The sequence below is a fragment of the Bufo gargarizans genome, chromosome 11 (genome assembly GCF_014858855.1).
Source record: "Bufo gargarizans isolate SCDJY-AF-19 chromosome 11, ASM1485885v1, whole genome shotgun sequence".
Classification (NCBI taxonomy): Eukaryota; Metazoa; Chordata; class Amphibia; order Anura; family Bufonidae; genus Bufo; species Bufo gargarizans.
Genome location: NC_058090.1, coordinates 34656811 through 34670778, shown reverse-complemented (window position 1 = coordinate 34670778; position 13968 = coordinate 34656811). Strand labels below are relative to the sequence as shown.

General features: G+C 44.6%; 1 protein-coding gene across 1 annotated transcript in view; it reads right to left on the bottom strand.

Moving 5' to 3' along the window:
• Positions 1-7580, bottom strand: part of C11H14orf39 (chromosome 11 C14orf39 homolog) — a 54921-nt gene extending 47341 nt beyond the window's left edge. Inside the window, exon 1 of the mRNA XM_044271245.1 lies at positions 7453-7580. Within this exon, the coding sequence (XP_044127180.1) occupies positions 7453-7580 (128 nt within the window). The remainder of the gene's footprint in view (positions 1-7452) is intronic.
• Positions 7581-13968: the final 6388 nt, after the last annotated feature.

Genomic DNA, 13968 nt, shown 5'->3' with positions numbered 1-13968 from the left:
TTTTGTGGGACATACGCCTTTTTGATCGCTTGGCGTTGCACTTTTTGTGATGTAAGGTGACAAAAAATTTGTTTTTTTACACCGTTTTTATTTTATTTTTTTCTACGGCGTTCAGGTGAGGGGGTGGTTCATGTGATATTTTTGTAGAGGCGGTCGTTACAGGCACGGCAATACACAATATGTCTGGTTTTCATTTTTCTTTTAATTTTTTTTAACAATTTTATGTGTTTTATTTTTTTTATCATGAAAACACTTTTTTTTTTACTTTTTATTTTTGTCCCACTCTGGGACTTCAACTTCTGGGGTCTGATCCCCTCTGCAATGCATTACAATACAACCTGTATTGTAATACATTGCATGTCAGCTTGTATGCTGACAGCCTTCCTGTAAGACCCAGCCTAAGGGCTGGATCTCACAGGCTTCCGTAGAAGGCAAGCCCAGAATCCTATGGAAGGCATCGGGCTGCCTTCTCTGCCATTGGGTCCCTGACACTGCAGCGCGGGGACCTTGATGGGGAAGCAGAGAGCACCCGTACCCTCTGCATGCCGCGGTCAGCTTTGAACGTGGCATACAAGGGGTTAACACGCCGGCATCAGTGTTTTCACCGATGTCTGTGTATGCAGCAGGGGTCCGGCTGTCAGTCACTGCTGAGTCCATGCCGCTGATCGGATGGGCGCAGCTCCTGCAGCCATCCAATCAGCCCACCATACATGTACGGCGCTGGTTCTTAATTCACGTTCACCAGCGCCGTAGATGTACCGCGTGGGTTCTCTACAGGTTAAACATGGTGGGTTACCTGTTGGGGGATATGGCATGCACGCTGTATGAGGGGAGGGACTGGTACACTACTTTCCAATACGGTTGCAAGAGAAAGTCGTGACTTTCTATTTTATTAGGCTCTGTTTGCATCTGCGTCCCAGCGCCAGTGCACACCAAGATATAACCTGACAGACCCCCACTGTAAGTCAATAGGGGGGCAATGCCGCAGCCGACGCAGTTGGTGTCTGTCACACTGCAGATAAGCAGAAACCATGGCACAAGTGTGAACATAGCCTTCCATGTGAAAACATAACGTGTTTACCACAGAAATAGGTGTTCATACTAATAATCCTAGAACCGGGTAATGGCAGCCATCTTCAATGAAGAGCTAAGCTTCTCACTGGGTGCATTTTATCATTACTTTGATACAGAAATAGTATTTGAAGCACTATCCTTTTTTTTAGGTAAAAAAAATGGCACTGGGGCTACACAAATATGGCTTTAAACCTGAAAGTATTCCTGTCAGAAAACAATAGCATAAATACATTTCTGTATTAGGACCTGGTAGCCAGACAGTGCTGCTGGTGATGTCAGCCAATCAACACTGTGCTTTTATCTCAGTCTCAGGAAGAAAGCTGAAAGCTGATTGGTTGCTATGGACAACACCTCAGTTCTGACATGCACTAGCTTCATACACGCGTCCTGAAGGATCTAAAGAGCCACTCCCTGTCACAAAATGGCTGTCTGCCCTGCCCCTCTGTCTCAAAATGGCTGCCTGCTTTATGGACTAAGAAAGTCCTTGCTGGGACTTGTAGTTCTTCTGCATACAGCACTGCTCTGACTGTTTCAGTGTGTCCCTTGTCACCACTAGAAGAGATTCATACCTAGATATCAGCAGGTTCTGGCCTCCGTCTTCTTCTTCCAGATAAAAAGAACTATTCCCGATTTTAAGTCTGCAGACTGCTGTATCAGGGCTGGGTGACCATGGTAGCATGCAGAGTATTAGAAATTACCTCAGACTATTCTACAGGCCTCCTTAATAGAACTGCCCTTCTGGAAATTAAGGGATTCTACAGACTGCCTGTCTGGGCCTGGGTGCTCGGCTGCAGGTAGTCGCCATTTTGAGCATTCGGCGGCTGGTGAAGTGAGTAAATAAATTAATGACGTTTCTTTGACATACTTTGTCAATTATCACATTTTGAAATGGCGCAATGATTCTGGTGACAACTAGTCTGTGTGCGGAGCGTAACAATGATTTCTATATGTGACAGTACTTACAATATGCCCTAACACCTACTATATACCTCATAATACTGTACAATGATAGATAGATAGATAGATAGATAGATAGATAGATAGATAGGAGATGAATGGATAGATAGATAGACAGACATACAAGAAGATAGACAGACAGATAGATACCGCACATAGATATATATTGTAGATAGATAGATACCATAGATCAGTGCTGATGAACCTTTTACAGACCGAGTTCACAAACTGTAACCCAAAACCCACTTATTTATCGCAAAGTGCCAACACAGCAATTTACCCTGAATACTACAGTCCAGTATAGTACTTTATCATTTAGCTATAATAGCTGCCTACATTTAGTGCACTGCCTGTGCTGTTCATAGCGCGCCATATGCTGATGAATGGCAGGAAAAGTCTAAGGCTACTTTCACACTAGCGACACGGACCTCCGGCAGGCTGTTCCATCGGGTGAAGAGCCTGTCGGATCCGTCCTACTGCTAGTGACCGTGTGCCCTCGGACTTCCGCTATGTTAATTTGAAGGGCTTGGCAGCTGAAGGCATCTGTGTTGGTGCCCGCATTGCTGAGAAAAAAGATGCTTTAATATATGTAAATGAGCCTCTAGGAGCAATGGGGGCGTTATCTTTACATCTAAAGGCTCTGCTCTCTCTGCAACTGCTGCACCCTCTGCACTTTGACAGGGCCAGACAGTGTAAACATAATCGTGTCATCCTGTCAAAGTGCAAAGATGGCAGAGCCTCTAGGTGTAATGGTAACGCCCCCGTTGCTCCTAGTGGCTCATTTGAATATATAATAACATAATTTTTCTCAGCAATGCGGGCACATATGAACATGGGACCAACATAGATGCCTTCAGCTGCCAAGCGCACATGTAACAGGTCAGCCACTGTCATAGGGACAGATCTGCTGACAGATGCCCTTTTAACTATAGTTTTTTTTCTTTTTTTTTGGAAGTCTTATCTGTCAAAAGTCAGGTGATTTGTCAGACAGATTTGACATAAATTTGCATCACATTTTCAGTATTGGCCTCTGTGATGTTGACCTCAGAGGAGAGCTCCAGAGTGGTGCACTCTATATTGTAGGCTTCTGCTCTTCGCTGATAGTGGGATAGTGACAACCTGATCAGAGGGTTTGCACTGTTATTGTCTGTGTAATGACAGAGCTGCTCTTTCTGTTCTATAACTTTTGGCGTCCTCTTACCAGGCCTTTTTCATTTGCTAGATTGTTAGGAGCCATCTGGAGATATCAGATCTCATGGACAGCTCCCGGTGCTGTCGCCTTTTTTTCCAGCATGAGACGTTTCTCACTGTTTGATACCGTCTATAATGAAATATGAACTGAGTGGATGCATCCCGGAGAGAGAGCTGGTGCACGTACTGCTTTATACTCTAATACAGACGGTGACGCTTCGTTTCTGAATCAACAGTGGACAAATACACATTTGCTTATATATTTATATGCTGATCAAGTCTTCTAATTTGATAATGGTAAAATTCCAATGTGAGATTCACAATTAAAGGGGTTGTTTCATGAAGACAACTCCCATCTGTATTCCCTAGTGGGTCATATGGGCTTCATAAAGGGATGGGGGATGGGTGGTTCCCCACTTGAGATTCCTCTCTATGAGCCAGAACAGAGAGCTGCTTTGTACAAGTGGCTCCAATTCTGGTGAAGTCGAGTTCTTCTTTTGGGCTGCAGGGGAAATGCCTTGTTGGCCCCTGGAAAAAAAAATCAGCTGGGGATGGGAACAGGGGCGACCTGCTGAATGCCCCAGGGCCTCATTACAAGCCTTTTAGCTATTCTGTTATAAACCCCTTTATAAACATACTAAAGCAGCATTCATTCCCTACTTTATTTTGGAGTCTTTGGCACTCAGTGTGCCGCTATGTGGCGCCTGTATAAGGTATGGCCACACAGTCAGGTTTCCTGTTGCAGTTTTTTTAAGCCAGGACCAAAAGAGAAATCAAAAGAGAGGGGGTCATGTCTGCCCTTTATACTTTCTCTCCTTTTCTGATCCACTCCTGATTTTGGCTTCCAAAACCACATGCAGAAAACTGACCGTGTGACCGAACCTTGAGAATGTCTATATAATAGGTCGTGTAATGAAATCAGAACCAAGTGAGGGCACAGTATCCAATAACAGAGCCTTAGAATATGGTCAATTGTGTAAATCAGCCCTAACCATGACATTTTTTTTGTTTTGAGTGAAATTCTTTGTCTGGAGATAAAACTGTTTCATCTATTCTAAGTTCCTACAACAAAAAAAAGTCAGACAAAAAAATACTAAATCTGATTTTTTTTTTATAATTAACTAAATAAATAAATGTATAACAATACTACAAAAGCACGGCATATTACTAAAAATAACCGACATAAAGCCTCTTGCAAATAACTGTATTAGGGTCCATTCACATGTCCGTATGTGTTTTCTGGATCCGCAAATTGCGGATCCGCAAAACAGAGACACCGGCAATGTGCGTTCCGCATTTTTCCGGACCGCACATCGCCAGCACTCTCATAGAAAATGCCTTTCCTTGTCCGCAATTGCGGACAAGAATAGGACATGTTCTATTTTTTTGCTGAACGGAAGTGCGGATCCGCAAATGCGGATGCGGACAGCACATTCCTGCCCCATTGAAAATGAATAGGTCTGTACCTATTCCGCAAAATTGTGGAACAGATGCGGACCCATTTTGCGGATGTGTGAATGGACCCTTACAGATCAGTATGACTGGAGATGTAATATGGTACCATAGACTTCTGTGGGGGCTTCACTGTACCTCCCCGTGACTCTGATTTCTTACTGATAAAAATCATGGCATGCTTCATTAGATCCTGCATTAGGGTGCTTAAAGGGGTTATCCAACCCCTGAAATGTACCCCTCATATGCCTGGGCCCCTCACACACAATGTATTTACCTTGCCCCCCGCAGCTTTTGAAACCCGCACAGCCGCCACTGCATCTCCCCGTCGTGCGGATTAAAACATCCGGTGTCGGGGGAAGAGAGGTTAGCCAATAGCAGACGGTGACGGGGACGAGCCTCCCTAGTACCAGTAGCATGAAGCATTTTTCTGTCTGCATTATTTGACACCCAACATCATAAGTGATGCGCCAGATGAATATGGATGATCCCGCAGAAAACTATGAGATCAGTTCTAGCTTCAGTTTCCCTCTGGTGTTTTCTGCACTACACCAGATGGAAATTGAGCTGGATCGCCAATAAATGTGTAGGGGACCTTAAATCAGACATCATATAGTAAGTGTTCAATCTATTTCTAAGAAAGCTACAACCAGTCCTGTACCCCACATGGATCCAGAGATCTCCACATTCATTGCTCTGTTAGATTTATATGAAGCTGACAGCTCAAGGGGAGTGTCCTTTCCGCTGCAACTAAGGGGGCATGTCTTAGCTCTCCCTATCACAGCTCAGGAAGCAGTTGAAGGATGAAACTGAGCATGTGCGGCTATCTCAGTGAGCTGGTCAAAGAAATAAGAAAAAAAAGGAATAGCAGGTGGCGCTTTACAGATACATTATATTGAATAACTCAGTGGCTATGCTAAATATTTAATTACATGCAATTACAAAAGAATTCAGATCTAGGTGCTTGTTTGAAAACTGTACAATATAAAGAGGAGAGAAAGTATAAAGGACAGACACAAATTCTTCTTTTTTTAACTCCTTAAGGACCGGGCTCATTTTCACCTTAAAGGGACTCTGTCACCACTTTCTAACCCCCACTTTTTTAACTATCGTTTTATTCATGGTGCCCTTCTGATTACAGTTGTCATCTTATATGTTAGATCTGCGGTGCCGTTTAGGTAAAAAATCGATTTATATCACCTGTCAATCAGCTAGATAAGGTGCCCAGGGCGTTCCTCTCCTCTTGAATCTGCCGCCTGCCGCCGCCGCCGTTGGTGCCCAGCTCCTCCCCCGGTCTCGTCAGCGCTGCTTCAAACAACACAGATCCGCCTCCGGCTCTCCCTCAATGCCCCCTCCTTTTTTTCGGAAATCTCGCGTGTGCGCACAGGCCTGCGCCCGTGCGTACGCATCCTTTTCTCGCGCATGCGCATAACGCGAACTTAGAGCGATGATGCCGAAAGGATGCGTACGCACGGGCGAGATTTCCGAAAAAAAGGAGGGGGCATTGAGGGAGAGCCGGAGGCGGATCTGTGTTGTTTGAAGCAGCGCTGACGAGACCGGGGGAGGAGCTGGGCACCAACGGCGGCGGCGGCAGGCGGCAGATTCAAGAGGAGAGGAACGCCCTGGGCACCTTATCTAGCTGATTGACAGGTGATATAAATCGATTTTTTACCTAAACGGCACCGCAGATCTAACATATAAGATGACAACTGTAATCAGAAGGGCACCATGAATAAAACGATAGTTAAAAAAGTGGGGGTTAGAAAGTGGTGACAGAGTCCCTTTAAGGACCATGCAATTTTTTGCAAATCTGACCAGTGTCACTATATGTGGGGATAACTTTAAAACGCTTTGACTTATCCAGGCCATTCTGAGATTGTTTTTTCGTCACATATTGTAGTTCATGACACTGGTAAAATGGAGTAAAAAAAATTCATTTTCATTTATAAAAAAATACCAAGTTTGCCAAAAATTTGGGAAAATTTGCAAATTTCCAAGTTTCAATTTCTCTACTGCCCTATAAGACGCATCGGCCCATAAGACGCACCTAGGTTTTTGAGGAGGAAATTAAGAAAAAAAATATTTTGAACCAAAAGGTGTGCTTTTGGTGGGCTTTGAACTAATGGTAGCCTGTGATGGGGGATCTGTGGATGACGCACTGTTATGGGGGATCTGTGGAAGACAATGTTATGGGGGTCTGTGGATTGCACTGTTATGGAGGTCTGTGGCTGACACTGTTATGGGGGTCGGTGGATGACACTGTTATGAGCGTCTGTGGATGGCTCTGTTATGGGGGTCTGTGGATGGCACTGTTATGGGGGTCTGTGGATGGCACCGTTATGGGGGTCTGTGGCTGGCACCGTTATGGGGGTCTGTGGATGGCACCGTTATGGGGGTCTGTGGCTGACACTGTTATGGGGGTCTGTGGCTGACACTGTTATGGGGGTCTGTAGCTGACACTGTTATGGGGGTCTGTGGCTGACACTGTTATGGGGGCATCTGTGGATGGCATGACACTGCTATGGGGGGGATCTGTGGATGATAGATAAATAGCATAACAATGCATTTTCCTGTCTCCCTTCCACCTTCAGTATACCATCCTGCAGAACAAGATGAGGCTTGTACATTGGGTAGTTGTTTGGAAGCCTTTTAGGTTCTTGACTAAGTCTCTTCAACTCTTCACTGTATAATCTCTGTTAAATAGAAACATAGAAACATAGAATGTGTCGGCAGATAAGAACCATTTGGCCCATCTAGCCTGCCCAATATACTGAATACTATGAATAGCCCCCTATATGAATGACTCTTATGACTGAGTCTGAGTCAATGAGTCCTATGACTGTTCCTTCAGCTTTTAGTCTTTCTTCTACATTTAAGGATTCCTTCTTTATGATTCCCTTTGCCATACGTTGAATTCGGGCTACTATGTTTATAACTGTATTCCATTTTGAACATCTGGCTAGTCTTTCAAGTATGTCATCTTGACACTTGGCAGCAGTGCTCAATGTTTGTACAACTTTTACTTCTGGATCACCCATAGACCATTCTGTGTAACCTTTACTGTTCCAAAGGAACTCTGGACCTGTGAACCAATTTGAATTTTTCAATTCAGTTACATTCAGGCCTCTTGAAGCATGATCTGCTGGGTTATGCTTTGTGTCATTGTGATGCCAATGTTCTGGATTATTATTTCCCGAATTTGGCGACAAAGATATGGAATCTCCAAGCTTCATTGTTTATGTATCCTAGGACAACTTGTGAGTCTGTCCAAAAATATTCTTCATCTATTCCCAATTCCAATTCTTCTCTCAGAAACTTGCTTACTGATGCTGAAACAACAGCTGCTGTCAGTTCAAGTCTTGGTATTGTCTGAATACTGGTAGGTACAACTCTGGCCTTCCCCATAACCAGGGCACAGTGTATCTTTTCTTCTCCTATTACTTTGATGTAGGAGCACTGATATAACTATAACAACTGGCATCTGAAAAATGATGAAGTTCTATTTTCTTGTACTTTCCAAAATCATGAGGTACAAAACATCTGGGTATCCAAACTTCTCTCAAGTTTTGCAAGTCTCTTATCCAACTCTCCCACCTTTGCCTCAAATTTTCACGTACAGGCTCGTCCCATCCCAACTTCTGTCTGCATAATTCTTGCAGTATTTATTTTACTCTGAGGATTACTGGGGCCAAAAATCCCAATGGATCAAATATAGAAGCCACTGCGTAAAGAATAGTTCGTCAAGTTGCAACTTTCTTTTCAATAGATACTTCAAAGAATTTGTCGTTCTCTACATTCCATCCCAATCCAAGTACGTTCTGAACTGGAAGATGATCATAATTGAGATCTACATTCTTCATTGTTGCTGTACGTTCAGAGTCACTGATGGATTCCAGTACCTCTCTGTTTGAGATTAATTTGTGAAGGCACGGGGGGCGTGGCTAGCCAGGCATGTGAGCGGCAGCACCGACCCGGCAATTTATCCTGTGGACGCACATATTTTCAAACTAAATATACCTTGCTGAGTGGCTAATATCGCACGGCAGTTGGGGAGACACATTCCGCTGCCCAGAGACGCCGACCCTGCCGCTATGTCCAGAAAAAGAGAAGGACTAGGTGCAGGCAGAGATCCCCAAGATGGCGCCGACCCGACACGCCGAACCGCCGGGAGCACGCAGGCACGATGCAGAGAGAGTCTGCAGTTAAACTCGGCAAGTACGCACGAGATACTACCCTCTCACAAGCTGCAGGGGACAGGAATAAGCGGGCTTCCACCGCAACTGGCCGAATCACTGAGGAGGAAGGGGCTGGGGCAGACATAAGAGAAGTCTGCAGTCCCAACAGATATGGCCCTCTGCTGACCTGTGATGCAGATACCGGAACAGACGCTCCTGACTCAGATGCTGAGAAACCTACACTTAAAGATGTTATGAGAGCAATTGCAAAATGTGGAAGGTCATTAACTGCTCTTAACATGCAAGTAGGAACTATAAAAGAGGATGTGTCTATTGTGAGGCATGATTTAAAACGTTTGGCGGAACGAACCACTGCCCTGGAAGACCGTTTGGGGGATGTGGAGGATGCTATCTCGCCTCTAAAAATAGAGACCAGTGACCAAGCGCGCCAGCTGGATTCCCTCATGGCCAAGCAAGACGACTTGGAAAATCGCCTGCGCAGAAATAATGTCAGACTGGTGGGGGTACCGGAAAAAGTGGAAGGTGCAAACCCTACCGAATTCTTTGAGAAATGGGTGAAAGATCAGTTTGGTCCTGAGACTTTAACTCCTCTCTTTGCAATTGAGAGGGCCCACAGGGTCCCTACCCGCCCTCTGCCTCCAGGTGCTCCGCCCAGGCCTGTACTTATGAAAGTTCTCCATTACAGGGACCGTGACATCATCCTCAGAAAAGCTAGAGAACTTCCGGAAATATCTATTGACGGGCACAAGGTGTCATTCTTTCCTGATTATTCTATGAAAGTCCAAAAAAGAAGGGCGAGATTCCTTGATATTAAGCGTCGACTGAGAGGACTTGACGTCTCCTATTCCATGATCTATCCGGCAAAACTGAGAGTCGCAGCGTTGGGAAATACCACCTTCTTTGAAGACCCCAAGGAAGCCCTGAGATGGTTGGACCGCCATGAACCTCAGTTACGCGAAGCAAGACAGAATGCGAATGGAGACTGAGCTGCAGCTATTTCTGGGGTCCCTGGCTGTATAAGTATACCTGGGCAGGGTGTGTGAATGAGTGTGTGTTTATTATATACCTCATAGAGTCTCGCTGTAATGTAACCCTAGATGATATTAGTTTGTTATTTTTCTACTAAGATCCAATTCAGTTGTTGATGTCCATGATTGGATTATTCTGAGTATATGCTGTCCGGGAGTCGGATGGGAGCTCGGATACTAATGGTTTAACTGTTTGAGCTTTGTTATTCACCATTCTATTGTGCACAGTAATGCAGTTAACTATGTGCTTGCCACCCCTCCTCTGGGTAATGTTTGTTACCCCTGGGTCTGGTGTCGCCGATGGGTTCTGTTTTCTTTTACGCCTCCGGTCCCGGTATGGGAGTGCAAGGAGGGAACTAGTTGGCGAGCCCAGTAACCCCTCTAAGAGAGTTTATGTTAGGTCTAGGTGGTTTTGGGATCTTTGTTTAATCTTTGCAGCCATGAGAGTGTTATTTGTGGGGAATCCTGTTTGGAACCTTGTATTGTCTTCTAAAACTGACACTGTTAGGGAGAGGTCCTTGACTGGGTTTGCGAAATACTTATCTTCTGCAAAAAACGGGTATGGCTAGTTCAGTTAATTTCTTAAGTTGGAATGTCAGGGGTATTAAGGACGCAACCAAAAGGAAGGCGGTCATAGACAGCCTAAAACAATACCAACCATTAGTGTGTTGCCTCCAAGAAACCCATTTAACATTAGACCAAACCCGATTGCTTACTCCTCAGTGGGCCGGGCAATGCTTTCATGCCACATATTCTACGTACGCCAGGGGAATGAGCATTCTTATACATAGGGCCATCCCATTTGAGTGCAGGACAAAACATATAGATGCGGAGGGGCGCTATATATTTTTGCATGGTAAATTGTACAATACTGAATGCATTATTATTGGTGTGTACGTACCCCCACCCTACTCCCCGATAGTGCTTAAAAAATTGATATCACTTATTGTGGATCTCCCGAGCATTCCCGTAGTCTTACTAGGAGATTTCAATAATATGATTAACCCAGCACTAGATAAATTTAATACTCCCACGCTAGCGATTAGTAGTGTAATAACCCCCTTTGGGCGGCTACTACAAGAAGCTTCCTTACTTGATTTTTGGAGACTTAGAAACCCGGATACTAGACTATATTCGTGTTACTCCAACACTTACGGATCATTATCTAGGATAGACATGATCCTGGGTAATGAAGAAATGGGCCGACTACTCTGTGATATCATGTATCTCCCTAGACGACTCTCCGATCATTCTCCTATCCTACTAACTGTTTGTTTAGTGTCCCCTTTAGTTTGGGGAGAAAGATGCTGGAAATTCAACCCATACTGGTTAACTGTCCTGGCTGATACATCTCATATTAAGGAGGAATTGGCTGAATTCTTCAAATTCAACTCACACACATCCTCCCGACTTGTTGTGTGGGACACCATAAAAACCTTTTTAAGGGGCTGTAATGACCGGCGTCACGCACAGGGAGGGAAAATGGAAAGCCCTGCCCAAGGGAGAGGGAAAGGTGGTGACCCCTGACTCACCTTGCGGCTGGCACCTGACTGCCCTGACGTCCCTAGACGGGTTCCTCACCCGTGCGGCGATCACGTGCCTAAACCCTGGCTTTCCCTAAAATGAGCCCTAGATAGTGAACGGGCCGGTGGGATCGCTAGTCCGCACCACTGACACTAAGAGGGAAACACAAACAGCCCTATCTTACATAGAGCGCGCAGCCAACCGCTGCGACTTCCTGACCCCGGGTATAACGGAGTCAGGCGTGGGTCTTGACACCCTCGTGACAGGGGCATATTTATTGCTAAGGTTAATGGGAGGAGGAATGAAAGTAGGGCTAAAGTACAGGAACTGTTACAAGTGGTAAAAAACACTGAGACAAAGTATGTGATGACCCCTTCTGCAGAACATGAAAACCAATGGAAGGAGGCTCAGCAGAAGTCGAATGAGAGGTTACTCTTAAATGTGCAAAATAAAAGGTTATTTTAACAACAGAAATATTATGAGGAAGGGGAAAGAGCGGGGAGACTACTTGCCCTGCTGACCAAGACTCAACACCAGACTAATTTGCGTGATTCTAGTGGGACGCTACGTACTTCCCCGGAGCATGTCATTCAGATCATGCATACATTTTACTCCTCCCTATATACACCTTCCCACACTCACAGTTGAGCAACAAGCCATATTGGATGCTCCTGTTTCCCTGCGGGAATTAGAAATAGCTGTAGGAGATATGACTAATAACAAGTCACCAGGGGGTGACGGTCTACCTGTTGAGATTTATAAAACATTCTCGTCTGTGCTACTACCTCAGCTATTTGAGGTGTTAAAAGAAGCCCAGCGACTGGGCAGACTCCCTGCCACTATGAATGAAGCGATCATAGCGGTAATCCCAAAACCGGGAAAAGATGTCCTAGAGGCCGAGTCTTACCGTCCTATTTCTCTATTGCAGGTGGACGTAAAAATTTTGCCGAAAGTCCTGGCCAATCGCCTGAATTCAGTAATCACTTCATTAGTACATACTGATCAAGCTGGATTTATGCCCAATATGTCGACAGCGGTAAATATTAGAAGATTATACCTTAATATCCAAGCAGGCCAGGTTCGCGCCTCGGATGCGGTGGTCGCATCTCTAGATGCGGCCAAAGCATTTGACAGCGTGGAATGGCTGTATTTAATATTGGTACATAAGGCTATGGGGATTGGGCCAGGATTCATTCAATCGATTAGGCTACTGTATGCTTGTCCTACTGCCAAAATCCAAGTGAATGGACAGTTATCGGCCTCCTTTAGATTATATAGGGGGACTAGGCAGGGATGTCCTCTATCACCGCTGCTGTTTGCCGTTGGCTAGTGTGACATACGGCACACTAACTGAAAAGGTCGCTCTTTATGCCGATGATCTGTTACTTTTTCTAGAGGACTGGCGTTCATCCCTCCCAGCGGCCATGTCGATTATTAACAATTTTGGGAAGCTGTCGGGCTTGTCCATTAATTGGTCAAAGTCGGTTATTATGGCCCTGTCTCCAAAACTATAGATTGACCCCTGCCATGCAGCAGGTTTGCAAGTGGTATCAGCATTTAAATACCTAGGCATTCAAGTATCAGCGCAAATTAGTGACTTTTCTAACCTCAATATATTGCCACTCCTAGATAAATTTAGGAAAAAGATTCAGGTATGGTCTAAATTACCATTGACTTTAATTGGTCGTACTAATCTTTTAAAAATTATCCTTATGCCGCAACTTTTATATGTCCTTCATAATGCACCGACTTGGATACCACTAAAAACCTTTTACACTGTTAACGCGATATTCCGTGACCTTATTTGGAAGAAAGGGATACCACGCATAAAGCTTGCTACTTTATGTAGATCTAAGACCCAGGGAGGCTTGGGCGTTCCGGATCCTTGGGTGTATTACTTAGCAGCTCAATTACAGTATATTAGAGGTTGGGGTGAGAGTGATACTGTTGACACAGTCAGAAGGATTGTGCAGCACACCTTATTGGCGGTAGATGTATAATGGCAGCTCTGGAGGATGGTACTTTTTATAAAATGGGAGGACAATATGGCCTACTGCGTGTTATTCATAAAGTTTGGTGGAAAGCTAGGAATATAGCGGGAATTCATGGATACACGAGTTTTACCCCAATATGGCTAAATTATGTCTATAAGGAAATAGATAAGGTTCTGAATGCCAAGGCCTGGGAAAGATATGGTCTTGACCAAATGTATAAGTTATATACAGAAAAATCCCTTAAGAGCTTTGCTACGCTACAGCAGGAATATGAGTTACCTAACTCTCTTTTCTATGTTTACCTACAAGTCAGACATGCTATACAGTTCATCTGTTTGGGCTATATTTGTTTGAGGCAAGACTAATGCTGCATCAGACTCTTCTACCTCAGACAGGTTCCCTTGCTTTTCAACTTCTACTCTGTCTTTGTATCCTCTAACAGTGGCATGGTAATACTAGGCTGAGACATTTTACTTTAAATGCAATACTGACAATCAATGTGAATATTAACCCGTTTAAGGACTTAGGACATACCGGTACACCATGTTGCCG